The sequence below is a fragment of the Crocuta crocuta genome, unplaced genomic scaffold (genome assembly GCF_008692635.1).
Source record: "Crocuta crocuta isolate KB4526 unplaced genomic scaffold, BGI_CrCroc_1.0 scaffold84, whole genome shotgun sequence".
Lineage (NCBI taxonomy): Eukaryota > Metazoa > Chordata > Mammalia > Carnivora > Hyaenidae > Crocuta > Crocuta crocuta.
Genome location: NW_027530213.1, coordinates 3,280,835 through 3,295,617, shown reverse-complemented (window position 1 = coordinate 3,295,617; position 14,783 = coordinate 3,280,835). Strand labels below are relative to the sequence as shown.

Genomic DNA, 14,783 nt, shown 5'->3' with positions numbered 1-14,783 from the left:
GTTGTTTCCTTTCTGTCACATACCTGAAATGAACCACGCTGAGGCAGTAGGAGTTTTGGATAATAATGTAGGAACACAGAACTTACTTGGGAGAAAGGATTAGGAAGCAGGAGGATTGGGATTCCCTAATGTAAAATGTAGGGAAGGACAGGTGTCGGGACCCGAGAGAGTGCTAAGAAAGAAATACCACCTATTTTAGCCTTTGTTCAGCTAGAGAGGGGATCTGGAATTGGTTACCTTTCTGTTTTCTACGGGGTCCTCAGTGCCAATGCCAGTAATATCTTTCGATATCAGTTACGTTTCTTTTGCCCTGGGGACTTGGCCGGCGTGAGCGACACTACTTCATTAGTGATACTGAATTGCGCAATATCAGTTTAAAAAGTAAATTTTTTAGGCTGAACTCCTTTCTAAGTCAGGTTGTCCTTGTCTTTGGGTCTCGTCTGTTCTCACCTGCTCTCAGCTGGTAACATTGAGGCTGCTGTTGCTTTCCCATCAGTCAGGATACAGTTTGCTGCTCGTTTGTGAAATACCAGTGGAAGCAGTACACAGGGAGTACAGTGCAAGCCTTACAGTAAAGTAAGAGAAAGCACTTGGCGAGCAGAAGAGGGCTTGTGGCCTTAGGGGGCCAGCTGAGCAGTGCCTCAGAGCTTAATTTACAAATAACATTGGTAGATTGGCGAGTTCATCTTCCCCGGCAAGCAAATGGAACTACCTCTGATAGTAAGCCACGGTGAATTCACATTCATACTGATTTGTGAATTGATGGATATTACAAAGTGTAAATTTTTCCCCAGATAAATTATGTAGAATAGTGAAATATTGACTTTATCTCATACCTAGAAATGTCTGAAGTTTTCATTGGTAGTAGGCAGATTTTGGAAACTTTTTCTCCCTGGCAAGCGAATACGTTACATTTTATATATATAATTGATTTTCATTAATGGAAATTATTTTCAAGTAAGCTTAAGTAAATGTTAGTAAACAAATTTACAGTAATTGTTTCTCTGTTTTGGGGATTGTAGTTACGTTAGATGTTCCTCAATTAGGGGTAATTGTCTTGCATCCTTATCTCTTATCATAATCTGTTTTTCTTCACACAGTGTTATAGTTTTGCTGCTGGACTCTTCCCTCCCTCCCCCCACCCCATCAGGATGATATGAGACTTGAAAGAAGACGATGCATACAGGTGACTCAAGTTTTGAAATACAGTAAAGCTATGGCTGGCTGAGCGAATGTGGGAACGAACTGGTGGTGTATTTTGAATGGGGGAGCTTTCGGATAACATCATAGTGGGGGGAATTACATTTAGATCAATAAATACAAAGATAGTTGGGATATTTAATAAACTTTGGGAATCTGTTTGATAATTAGTGACTTAATGGTGTGGTATTAACGCACGTACAGCATAGTAATTGCTAGTACTTGACTTTTTCAGAAGTGGTTGGTTGGCTAATACTTTGGTAAAAATTGAAGCATTTCTGTTAAAAATAGATATAATATTCATCTTTATGGTTGAATGCATGTTTCCTTCAGCTCCCCATTAGAATTGAGCAAATCTTTTAAGGGCGTACGGAGTAGGTGTTAGTGTATCTAAATTAAGGCTTTGACAATTAAATTAAGGATATTATATGTATGATTCCTTAGAAAAATATGGTCTGGGATTTTGGGTTTTTTTCTTCCCTTTTTCCCTCCTTCATCCTTTTCCTCCATCCCTCTCTCTCTTTTTCTTCTCTTCTTTCCTTTCATCCTTCTGTTATTTGTATTTACATGGGAGAAGCAGTATAAAGGCATTTTTGGAACAATATGTTTGATTGCATTACTAATTGAGGTGATCTTACTAAAGGAAAATGGAAAAATGGAGGCTAGCCCATCTGTGGCTGTGTTCACACTCTTGAAAATACAGGGTAGCTGATGGATCAAGTGTTAACTTTTAAACTTGCATGTTCTTTAAATCACGCTGATTGTGAGGCGTTTTGTTGAACCAAGCGCCTTATATTTATAGACTTTGTCACGATAGTCTTACTGGATTATATTTATAAACTGTTTGAAAATGTGGTCTTTAACTGGGAAAGAAGTAACGACATAAACCTTATGTAGATATTTAATTATATTACAGGTGTAGCTCTGAAAGTTTTTGTGACTGGTTTTCATTTTTGGGGATCTTTGTTTTCTAAAGGAAAAGAAAATGACCTGTTTCACTTTAGAATGGGATTCAAGAAAACGTCTCTACCGTTTTTGAGTGAAGAAATGTGCTTTGAGTATATTTTCAAATTAAATTATAGATCAAATAATATTTTACATTAATGAGGGATTCACAGAATCTTCTGGTAATTCCTTTTTAAGTAAAAGGTGATTGAGTGGTCATCTCTGATCCGTCTCTCAGATGTGCGCGGGTGGATCTGCCTGTATCCACCGGAGGTGCCCCCGGTACCCGTTATGGCCGAGGGGCCTCGTAACGTCAATGTGATGCCGAGGCTGAATGTCCCCGTCCTAGAGAAATAAACTGAGAAAAAGTTTAGAATTTGATGAAAATCCTGTTGTCAGATTTTATAAGTTTGACCTTTTAGTGCAGGGACAGTTTCTCAGCACTGCCTGCTCCCGGGTTGCTCTGGGCACAGAGATGCTCACGTTCCCCCGAGGTCAGGAGAGGCACCAGGTGTTCTGGGGGTATCTCATAGATTGCTCCACGAACAGTATGATTTTGTGGAGGTTTTCCCTAATGAAATTTGGAGGTGGTGGCGAAGTCGCTATTTTATTTCTCCTTTAATCTTTATGAGATACGAGGGGTTTCCAAATAGCCCTTTTTCTGGAAAGGCTTATGGGTGACGTGAAGTGTCTAAAGAGTAACAGCAGGTTATTATCAAGGCTACCGGCTGAATTTTATGAATGCTAGAACACAGAAGAATTCTTTGAAGATTCAGTTTATGATCTAATGCAGTCTCTCTCATTTGGTTCCTTAAAAATTATCAACACTTAGTGGCTTATGAGGGGAAAAACTCAAGAAGGATGATCTGGCTTTCTCTAATATATGTATTAGTTGTGGGTGTATTTACCTTTTAACGATTCAAAAGTTAGTAATTGTTTTTGAGCATAAAATGAGCAGCTTTCCTAATCATCATTAATTAACACAGCAGCTCGCCTTGTATTCCTGCGCACACGTTTTATTGTACTTCACCTGATAGAACTTGAGCACACAAATGCTCACGAGGAGTTTTTCAGTGAAAGTTATTTCTAGAATGCTGCTGCATACTCGAAAGTGGGTATTCTATTTTCCCTAGGCTTTCATGCCACTGTCTTTATGTTGGTTGGATTTCAGCGATTAAGTGTAGGCCCAGGGATGCTAGAGAGGGTGTCAGACTAGGTGTTGACTGATGATTAGTCTTTCATAAGCAAAGGCTTTACTAATAGATTTTTATTGAACACCGAGCCAAAGTCCACCCTTGATGCACCTCTAGTACTTGTGTATACAGGTATTCTTATACCCTTTAATTTGAGGGTCTTTTTGCATATTTAAAAATAAGAATATAAATGAAGTAAAATTGAATCCTTTTTAAATTTTGGGACAAGAAATTATTTGTGACCGAACGTCTGTTTGGCTCATGTTTGCCTTGTACCAGGTACTGGAACGTATCGTAACAGGTGGCCTGCTCACAAAGATCCGAGTGCCTAGAATCCAAGGTCACAGTTCTGTTGGGGGAGGGGAAGATGTGTAAACAAATGCTGCAGTGGCTATTTGTGATCCGTTGTTAAAACTTCTGTATTGAATTCAAGGCATCTAGAGTAAAAACAGAAAGCACCCTCTGGTTAATCGCATTCACCCTTTGCCCTCACCTGACCCCCTGACCCANTGGCTCATGTTTGCCTTGTACCAGGTACTGGAACGTATCGTAACAGGTGGCCTGCTCACAAAGATCCGCGTGCCTAGAATCCAAGGTCACAGTTCTGTTGGGGGAGGGGAAGATGTGTAAACAAATGCTGCAGTGGCTATTTGTGATCCGTTGTTAAAACTTCTGTATTGAATTCAAGGCATCTAGAGTAAAAACAGAAAGCACCCTCTGGTTAATCGCATTCACAGTACTTTGCCCTCACCTGACCCCCACATGCCCATGTTAGGCGAATCTACATTTGTGTCCTGCCCCTTTTCTCTCCTGAGCTCCAGACTCCTGTGGCTGCTTCCTGGGGGTGCCTTCTGTGCACACCGCTTCCCTCCTTTCGTTCCTGTTAGAGAAGAGTGACGTTCCACCCAAGCCCACCGTCTTCTTGGGAGCCTAGGGTCGTTCTTTACCCTTTTGAATTAAGAGGCAACTGCATTTCACCTATTTAAAGATGCAGAGGGGCACTTGGGTGGCTCAGTCGGTAGAGCGTCTGAGTCTTGATCTTCTTGGCTTGAGTTGTGAGTTCAGGCCCTGTGTTGGGCTGCACGCTGGGCATGAGTCTACTTAAAGAAAAATAATATTAAAAAAAAAAATTGTGTTTGGAAAATGCACTGCCTCAGAGATTACGGTGTACATTAATATAAAAGCTCTTGCATTTTTTTCCAATTTATTGGATAAAAGGACCTTCTCACTCTTTTATTTATGCTCATGAGCATCCAGTGGAACGTAATTTGTGGAAAGCTGTGGATATAGCAGTTGCTACTATCTTTTTTGTTGGCATGGTCTTTAACAGTTAACATTGTTGAACAGTAGTTACAGGCTAGTCACTTTAAAGCTTGAAAGAGTTCTGGAACATATAGAACTGCAACTCTCTTGGGAGGAATGCCTTGGAAATTTATTTTAAATTAATGCCGATTTTTTTCACAGTCTTTGTGAAAACAAAATATGATTTTAAGTGCTTAAAACTAATATGGCAGAATTTGGAATTTTAGATTCTCTAATTCATTTTATTTTCATTATTCATTAAAATTTTTAATGTCTGTTTATTTTTGAGAGAGAGAGAGCAGGGGAGGGGCAGAGAGGGAGAGTCACAGAATCTGAAGCAGGCTCCAGGCTCTGAGCTGTCAGCACAGAGCCCGACGCGGGGCTTGAACCCACGAACCACGAGATCATGACCTAAGCAAAAGTCGGACGCTTAACCGACTAAGCCACCCAGGCGCCCCAGGACTCTCCTATTTTTAATGTTTCAACGTTATTTATTTACTTCTGAGAGAGACAGAGAGAGACACAGAGAGAGAACAAGCCGGGGAGGGGCAGAGGGAGAGGGAGACACAGAATCTGAAGCAGGCTCCAGGCTCTGAGCTGTGAGCACAGAGCCCGACGGAAGGCTCAAACTCATGAACAGTGGGATCATGACCTGAGCCGAAGTCAGACACTTAACCGACTTGAGCCACCCAGGCGTCCCTCTAATTCATTTTAGAATGTGAGTTTTCTAGGGCAAGGTTTGCATATTTAGTAGTCATAGGAGTATGGCATATTACTAGGGGAGCAATTAGGAGTCAGATCCGTAAATTTAAAAAAAAAGAGCTTTTAAATCTCATTCAGATGCAGGGTGCATTGGGGTGCACGTTTTCATATTTTGGCACACATTGCCGGTTTGCCTCCTTTTGGGATTGTTCTCCACACAGTCATGTGCACCTGGACTTTATGAGTTTTCCCATCTGTAACTTCCACTCGTTTTTTAACCCTCAACAGTCAGATTCCACTCCTGATAATTCAACAAGTTTATTGTTTTCGTGAATAATAAATCATGTGGAGTTATGTTATGCTCTCAGTCTGTTACTTTTTCTCCTTGTTTATTAAGTAATACACAGTCATTGAAGAAATTTGGAAACTTGTAAGAAAGAGAGAAGTAGAAGGAAATATACCCAAAGTTCTGCCCAATTCACACTGGCATGTTTCCTTTCAGGTTTTTGTTTTCTATGCCATTTTTGACATTCAGGATGGTGTGCTTGGGTTAGAATGTATTTCATATTATTTATATATTCTCTCTTTTTGGCTTAGTGTCGTATCATAAATATTCCCCTGTGTCGTCAACAACTTAACTAACTGTAGTGGTCTGCTGTCATTTTAAACTTGAAGCAAATCTAGAGCATCCAGAGCTATAGATATCTTTTGAGGGTGAAGAACTTTTAGAAATTAATTCTTAAAGTGTGTTGATTTGAGGATGTTTAATTATATGATCATTTCCTAGGTAAGTTACATATCTCTTATTCAACATTAGTTTTTAATTTTTCCTTTCCGTTAAAAAAAAAATACATCTATGCACCAGTGTTTGGTTATATGTTAAATTACTTTCTTATAATTGATTCCTAGGAGTGTGAGTATTGGGTTATAGAGTTTGAAACATTTTAAGGCCCTTGATACAAGTTTCCAGAAAGCTCTTTGGTAGTAGGTACCAATTTATACCCACTAGCAGTACGTGAATGTGTGTCTTTTGATGTGTCTTTGTGAGCATTGAGGACTCTAGTTAAAAATAACTGTCTAATTCAGCTAGCAAAAAGGAGAATCTCCTATTTTAGGAAATGCAAAAGTAATAGTGTGTACTCAATAGAGAAAAAAGTCCTAAGTGCTTCAGAAATGTTGAAAGTAAGTGGTGCTTGGCTGGTCGGAGGAGCATGTGAGCCTTGATCCCTTGGGTTTGTGAGTTCAAGCCCCACATCAGGTGTAGAGATGACTTAAATAAATAAAACCTAAAAAAAAAAAAGGAAATGCATAAATTAGACAACAACTTCATAGTTGGTAGATACTCTCTTCCTTGGATTCTTTCTTTCTAGCAGGTCATTTTTATTTAGTGCTTTTATGACATTTGTACTTGTTCACTTCACTGTTTTTTGTCCCATCCGGTCTGACAGTTCCCCAAGGTCAGATGGCGATGGTATATCCTCCGGGTTCCTGCAGCATAAAAATGGCTCAATGAATCTTTGCAAAAATAGTAACTTTTGCGATCCTTGTCCCTAAAAATATCTTAATGTGAATGTCTGCTCTAATGAATTTCTTAAAATGGTTTTAAGACTTCCACATTATTTTCCCTCTCCTTTTCCTTTAGTATTTCATATTTTTATTATTTCAGCTTCTAATCGCTAAGTGGAAGCAATTAATGATGACATGACTACATATCACATGAGAGAACATATGATATTTATGGGAATAATGATGGAAAACCTAAGGGTAGCCACATTGCAGAGTTGAATTTCTTAGTCCTTAGTGCCTTTATTCTAAGACTCAAGCAAGAGCAGATAAACTTAGTGTTTGTTAATTTTAGATTTCAGGGATACTTACTACATGTATCTCCAAAGAAAGTTTGAGTTCTGGGAAGATGGCAACAGGGCCTAGTTTTTTGAATCTCCCCAGTTTTCTCTAAAAACAGAGTAACTAGAGCAGCAAAACGGACAGCTCGTGGACACCACCTCTACAAGATGAACCCAACCCTAATACAAGCGGATGAGGGCCAGTCTTCAGTAAGTACAAGATGCACATGGTGTCCGCGTCGTACAGAAGGCTGCACAAGGGAGCAGCAGGCTGTCTGAAGGGCCTGCGAACAGGGAGCTGCAGGACCGCCAACAAAACCTCCCTGGACAGCGTGGCCAGCAAATGTGAGGACAGCAGCGGAGGCGAAGAGATTTTCTCCTTCCCGGGATATATGGGGCGCATGCGAGTTCTTTGGGGTCAGAGCCGTCTGGGCCCTGTGAACTTTCAAAGACAGGCCCCGTCTGGGCCCTGTGAACTTTTCCAGGGGGCCCTGTGAACTTTTCCCTTCCCGGCCAAAGCCACGCACTTCAGGAGACACTGCTGGGAATGGAAGCCAAACTAAGCAGGATGGTGACGCCGGGGGCCAAGGGAGGAAGGTCAGGTGAAGTGAGGGAAGGTGAATGAACGCATCGGAGATCTCAGTTATGAGGCTGTGTTTTGGTACCCTTCGTGGAAACACAGAAGGACTGGTAGTAAAGCTAGAAAAGTTCTTCAGTTTTCTAAAAGTTTTTTTTAAATTTATTTTAGCCGCTCCTGGGTGGCTCAGTCAGTCAAGCATCCAACTCTTGATTTTGGTTCAGGTCAGGATCTCATGGTTCGTGGGTTGGAGTCCTGCATCAGGGTCTGTACTGATAGCATAGAGCCTGCTTGGGATTCTCTCTCCTTCTCTCTCTCTCTCTCTCTGTCTCTCCCCCTGCCTCCCTCTCCCTCCCTCTCTCTATTTCTCTCTTTTTCTCTCTGCCCTTCTTATGCTCATAGTCTCTTTCACAAAATAAATAAACATAAAAAAAATCCTAAAAATAAATGTTTTCTATTTTACATGAAAATGAGCACCAGACAAGGATCGCAGTCATATTTCCCACAGAGCTGTTGTAAGAAGAAAGGAATAAAGAGCAGATTAATATTTGTGCAGACACTGAAAGTGTGCCAGAGAGAAATGTCCATAAAGCTAATGAACACGATAACCTAATGTTTTATTTTTAATTATTTTTTATTTTTTTATTTTTATTTTTTATTTTTTTAATGTTTTATTTCTAGGAGAGAGAGAGGGAGAGACAGCGTGAGCAGGGGAGGGTCAGAGAGAGAGGGAGTCACAGACTGAAACAGGCTCCAGGCTCTGAGCTGGCNTAATGTTTTATTTATTTCTAGGAGAGAGAGGGAGAGACAGCGTGAGCAGGGGAGGGTCAGAGAGAGAGGGAGTCACAGACTGAAACAGGCTCCAGGCTCTGAGCTGGCAGTCAGCACAGAGCCTGACGCGGGGCTCGAACCCACGAACCGCGAGATCATGACCTAAGCAAAAGTCGGACGCTTAACCGACTAAGCCACCCAGGCGCCCCGATAACCTAATGTTTTAGAACAAACCTAAACAAATTTAGAAAGCAGTATAAATATGAAAGAGCAACATAAATCCGGGTAGGAAAATCCTGGAAATGTGGTGATAACTGAAGAAAGAGGGAGGGGAAAAAGTCGTCATAAAAATCTAGAAGCCTAATCTAGAAGGAGCACAGAAGTGAACAAACACAATAAAGAATTTCTTCAGAGAATTGGAGATAAATAGAAAACAAAACTTAAACATAAAAAATAAAGAACCACCTAGGAAAAGGTGACAATTAAAGACTGGCAGTAAGGTTTCAGCGTACAGTAATAAGAAATCCTGAAGAAGAACCAAAGTAATGAAACTTAATACATTCTAATAATTATAAAGTAAATTTCCTGAAATTAAAAAAAAAGATTTGTCAGCACATTTGGAAAAAGCATGTTGTATACTTGTGTATCCAATTCAGAAATGACCCAACATGCAGACATATTCTTTAAAAATTACTGATTTTAAAGAAAAGATTCTTGGGATATCTATAAGTCATTAAAGGGAAAGAATAGGGACGCCTGGGTGGCTCAGTTGGTTAAGCATCTGACTTTGCTCAGGTCATGATCTCATGGTTTGGAAGTTCAAGCCCCACATTGGGCTCTGTGCTGACAGCTCAGAGTCTGGAGCCTGTTTCAGATTCTGTGTCATCACACATGTCGTCCCCCTTCCCCCCTCGCCGTGCCTACCCCACTCGTACTGTCTCTTTCCCTCTCTCTCTCAAAAAATAAACATACATTAAAATAAAATTTTTTTTTAATCCTTAAAAAGGGGGGCGGGAAGAATAATTAGATTACTTGATTTTGGTAGCAACACAGTGCCAGAGGCAAATAGGGTAACGTTGGTATCCTCAAGGAAAACAGAGGGAAGCCCAGAGTTTTATATCCAGCTAAATGGACTAAACTGTAAAAACAGACGACGTGTCAGGAACACAAATAGGAATTTGGGGAATTTTTGTTTCTTTTTGAGCACTTCCTGAGGACTCTACTAGAGAATAAATGTGGGCAACCCAGAAAGACTGCAGGGACCTGGAGAGAAGAGGAGTGTTAAACCGCTGCTTGTGGAGCTGAAAGTGAGTGATGGTGTGTGTGAGTGTGTTCTAGAATGCCTGTGCCGTCTGCAGTGAAGGTGCTGTACAATAATTGGAAAAATGAAAGTAGAAGAAAGTTGCTGATTGCTTCATAGTTATTCATGGGGATTGAAAGGGTATTAGTTCAAAACAGATGCTTGGAAGAGAGGAAAGTTTGGGGGAGAAAGTTACTAATTAAATTTCTGCGAGGATTTTAAGTAGGGGAACCAGCGGGGTCTACTTCTTCACCTCAAGATACCTAGTGAAAAGGAAGGAAAACTGAAGGGATTTGGGGCTATGCCAGAAATACATTAATATATAACTGACCAGCAGAGCAGAGTACAGAGCTCCAAACCTCAGTTTCTTCCTGTGGAGAACTAGAAGATAATGATAGTAAGAATACCTTATAATACACAGAGTACAGGGTGCGTACATATAGCGCTTGCCCAGGAGACGTGCTCTCATTTTTATGATTGTGTTCTCTTCCCATCCAGTCATCACCATACTATTTATGGGTATTTGGGGCTTGCATTTTCTTAAATTTCTCCTGTATTTGAGAAATTGGGCTGTCTTCAAATTACACGTTAATGTCTCACATTCTATGATATGCTTGTATTGCCAGAGATACAGTCCATTCGAATTCATATCTCCTTAATTTAAAATTTGTTGAAGGGCTATTTTATTTATTAGACATTCGGATTATGCTACTTTGTGGCCTATGATTTGGACTCTGGAGTTAGGGAGAAAGCGTTCATAGGAGCAGTGTTGGCAGAAGGGGAAAAACTGCCATAGGTAAAGGGTTTTATTCTAGGAACCAAGAGAGATAGCTTCAGAGTAACATTTTGCTTTTTCATACTTATGATGAATGTGTAACATCCATTTTTATATGAATATCTTGTTGCAGTTATGCAGATTTATGATTGAAAGATACCTGAAATACTTAAGCTCTCCTTTTTCCCCATTGAATAAGAAACAAAATGTTTGTAGTTTTTTTCTTTGAGAGCAGGGACTTTTTCTTATCCCCTCACCTTTTTATAAAAAAGGTGTCTGTGTGTGTGGGGGGGGTGTGCACGCACATATGTGCGTAACTATTCCACAAAACATAATTTATGTGCCATAAAAATTTATGCATTTTATGAGTAAATTTGAGTTTTTATTGAACTCGCACAGTTGTGCAGCAGTCACTACCACAGTCCAGGTTATGTATTGTTACTTAAAAATAATTCAAGTTCAGATAGAACTTCTTTAAAGAAGAAAGTGAAAATCACCTGTAATCCTAACGTTCAGATTTACTTTGTGTGCGTGTGGCTCCTTTAGACTATATTTAAGAAACAAAATTGGGGTCATATTTTACTTCTTTTAAAATTTAAATGTTTCTCCATCATTAATATTCTTTTATAGCATCATTTTTAATGGCTAATTAGTATTCTACAAATCAGTTACTATTTAACCTATTCCCCATTGTTGCTAATTAGTTCATAAATAATGTTTAAGTGAACATTATTGTGTAGTCTTTTTGTTCCTCTTTGATTTATTGCCTTAGGTCCAATTCCTAGAAGTTGTAGTTGTTGAATTAAAGGATATGTACATTTTTAAAGACTTTTGATACATATTTTCAAATATGTTTTAAAGTACAATTTACGCTTCAACCAGCTACACGTGAGAATTTTCCCATACTCTAGAATCCTGGCAATTTAAAAATGTTTACCAATTTGTGGGGCGCCTGGGTGGCTTAGTCGGTTAAGCGTCCGACTTTCGCTTAGGTCATGATCTCGCGATTCGTGGGTTCAGGCCCCGCGTCGGGCTCTGTGCTGACTGCCAGCTCAGAGCCTAGAGCCTGTTTCAGTCTGTGACTCTCTCTCTCTCTGACCCTCCCCTGCTCACGCTGTCTCTCTCTCCCCTAGAAATAAATAAAAACATTAAAAAATTAAAAAAAAAATGTTTACCAATTTGATAGACACAGCAACTTAATATTTTCCTTTGCACATGTTTGAATATTAGCGAGGCTGAATATGTTTAATGTTATTCATGCGTTGTGTTTTATGTTATTCGTATGTGAGTTTCTTTCAGTATTCTTTGCTGGTATTTCTCTGAGGCTTTTTTTTTTTTTTTAATTTGTAAGACGTCCTCATTGAATGAAGGCTTACTCTGCCAAGAACTATTCTAAGCAACTTAACATTTTTTTAATGCATTGACCCTTCATGGTAGCTCTGAGATAGGCGTGATGATAAGCCCAGCGGGGGTTCGAGGCCTGCCCCAGGTTGGTCCTGTGACTAGAGCTGGGATGCAAACCTGGGAGCGAGCGTGACTCCACACTCTTAATCACTATGTTCCCGCTAATTACTGCCAATCAGACATTTTCCAGTTTGCATTTGTCTTTTAATTTTTGTTCACAGTATCATTTTGTACAGGATTTTAAAGTTTCTGTATGGAGAAACGAGGTCCTATTTATTAGTGTAACACCTGGGACACAGTGGATTCTCAAATATTTGTTGAACAACTGAGAATAAACCCATTAATAATCTGTTGATGGTGGTGACCTTTTATTTTCTGTATTATATTTCCTCTTTTAAAGGGATTCCCAAGAGCTTCATAAATAACTTACTCTTTGGTTTTGATAAAATATAATAAGCTTATCTGTATTAGCTTTTCTGGAAAGTCCGTGGAAGTAATTGCTGCTTTAAAAAGGAACATGTGTTAAGCAAGTATGAGTTGTGAAGAATGTGTATTATCGACAGTGATTTGAATTGTAGATTCAAGTGAAACAAAATAAGCATTTTGGTTCTAGGAATAATTTGGTGGAAATTGGTTTTTGTAGTTGTAGAAAATGGGTAGATTTGGCCACTGTTTAAAAAGATTTTTGAATAATTTTTGGTTTACTTTAAGAAGTAACCTGCTTTACAAGGAAAGCCCAAACTAAGAAAGCTGAAGTAAAAAGTTACTGTGGTTCAAGATTTGGATTTTGCAGATTTACTTCCTGCAAAGGTGTAATTTAAGATTTTACCTCTTTCTAAAAGGTTTTATCTTCCTTTCCCTTTGATGTTTGACATCAGGCTACTTTGTAGTCTTTCTTTAGTTTGGTCAAGATCTGTATATCCTTCATGCTAGTCTTTTTAGAAAGTGTTGCAATCTTTATCATTAAATGGATCTCTGTACCAGAGATTAGAGAGAAATACAAATTTATCCCCATTTTTACACACCATCCCTTAAATACACTCCATGGAATCAAGTACTCAAAAAGCAGACAGTTGAAAATGTAAATATTTATCTTCTTCATATAAACCTAGATCTCCTTTCTGTAAAGTTATTAAAAAAAATGTGTTGGCTATTTATTGTTAACCGGCTTGTTAACAAGCAATTCTTTCCTCCTATTAGAAGTAATAATTTTCAGGGGCGCTTGGGTAGCTTAGTCGGTTAAGCGTCCAACTTGCGCTTAGGTCATGATCTCGCGGTTCGTAGGTTCGGGCCCCGCGTCGGGCTCTGTGCTGACTGCCAGCTCAGAGCCTGGAGCCTGTTTCAGAGTCTGTGACTCCCTCTCTCTCTGACCCTCCCCTGCTCATGCTGTCTCTCTCTCTCTCCTAGAAATAAATAAAACATTAAAAAAAAAAAAAAAGAAGTAATATTTTTCAGACCATGTTCGGCTGACGTGTTAAAAATTTATATTTGTACTTTTCCTCTGTATTAAGGATTAATTACTCAGTTTAGATGCATATGTTAGTACTTTATTATGAAAGTAAAAAATAATCAGTTTTCCTTATTCTCCTTAGTGGTAAAATCGCTTTTAATTTTAAATTTAAATTTTAATTTATTTTCATTTTTTATCAAAAAAATTTTTAATGTTTATTTTTAAACATTTTGAGAGAGAGACCGCTTAAGTGGAGGAGGGGCAGAGAGAGAGACACACAGAATCTGAAGCAGGCTCTAGTTTGTCAAACCCACAAACCGTGAGATCATGACCTGAGCCGAAGTTAGACACTTAAACTGAGTGACCCACACAGGCGCCCCTGATCTTAAATTTTTAAATTCTTCCTTTGGTTACTTCTGTCACTTTAAATATAGTAATGTGTTTATAGCTCTGTTTTATTATTTTATTATTTAAAAAACACGAAATCAGATAGGCTCTCTATGCTGCTTTTCCTCCTGCCAATTTCTTTTCCTCTTTAAATTTTTTTTTTTTCTTTTTTCTGGGAGCGCCTGGCTGGCTCAGTCGATTAAGCGTCCGACCTCAGCTCAGGTCATGATCTCATAGTCTATGAGTTCGAGCCCTGCGTTGGGCTCTGTGCTGGCAGCTGGGGCCTGGAACCTGCTTCCAATTCTCTGTCTCCCTCTCTGTGGTCCTCTCCTGCTCGTACTCTGTCTCTCAAAAGTAAATAAACATTTAAAGAAAACATTTAAAGTTTTTTTTTTTCTGTTGATGATGATTGGAATTTTATAAAACTGATTTAAACCTCTCTTTCTTGACCCATCACTTTTTGACAGTTTCTCTTGATTTCCCAAGATACTCAATGAGGGTTTTTAGGACCTTTTATATTTTTTACTACCTCACATATTTTACCCACTAGACAGTTACATTTACATCATATGTATATAAGTGGCTACACTTATATGCACCTTTCCTTAACTAGAATTGAATTCCATGTTTTGTTTTTGAGATTCTTTTGAAAATTGAAAACAAAAAAAACTGTCCTGGAAAAATGTAGAGAGGGAGATGTAAATACGGGGTCACTAAGTTTGTTCCACTGGTAGGAGAGATGTTAGTCCTGGGGCTGAAGTGTAGTGTTGCAGTCTAATGGTTGGTTTTGTCAAAGGATTTAATCGTTTGATATCATATGAGTTGATATACATTGAACTTTCACCAGCACTTTTTTTATAAACCTCAGATGCAGAGTAATTGTTTTATGACACTTGTCACCTTTGGTCTGTGCCTGACCCCCCCCCCCCCCCC

General features: G+C 39.2%; 2 protein-coding genes across 5 annotated transcripts in view; both read left to right on the top strand.

Annotated features, from left to right (window-relative positions):
• DYRK1A (dual specificity tyrosine phosphorylation regulated kinase 1A) overlaps positions 1 to 14,783 on the top strand; it is a 146,943-nt gene that overhangs the window by 52,270 nt on the left and 79,890 nt on the right. For 2 of the 4 annotated variants that reach the window (XM_077765444.1, XM_077765445.1), the window contains exon 2: positions 1,101 to 1,186. The exons of the other annotated variants lie outside the window; for them this stretch is intronic. In XM_077765444.1, coding sequence (XP_077621570.1) covers positions 1,177 to 1,186 — 10 coding nt within the window. In that variant the 5' untranslated portion in view covers positions 1,101 to 1,176. The remainder of the gene's footprint in view (positions 1 to 1,100; positions 1,187 to 14,783) is intronic. 4 annotated transcript variants of the gene reach the window in all.
• Positions 7,755 to 14,783, top strand: part of LOC144232631 (protein phosphatase inhibitor 2-like) — a 23,298-nt gene continuing 16,269 nt past the window's right edge. Inside the window, 1 exon segment of the mRNA XM_077765483.1 lies at positions 7,755 to 7,783. Within this exon segment, the coding sequence (XP_077621609.1) occupies positions 7,755 to 7,783 (29 nt within the window).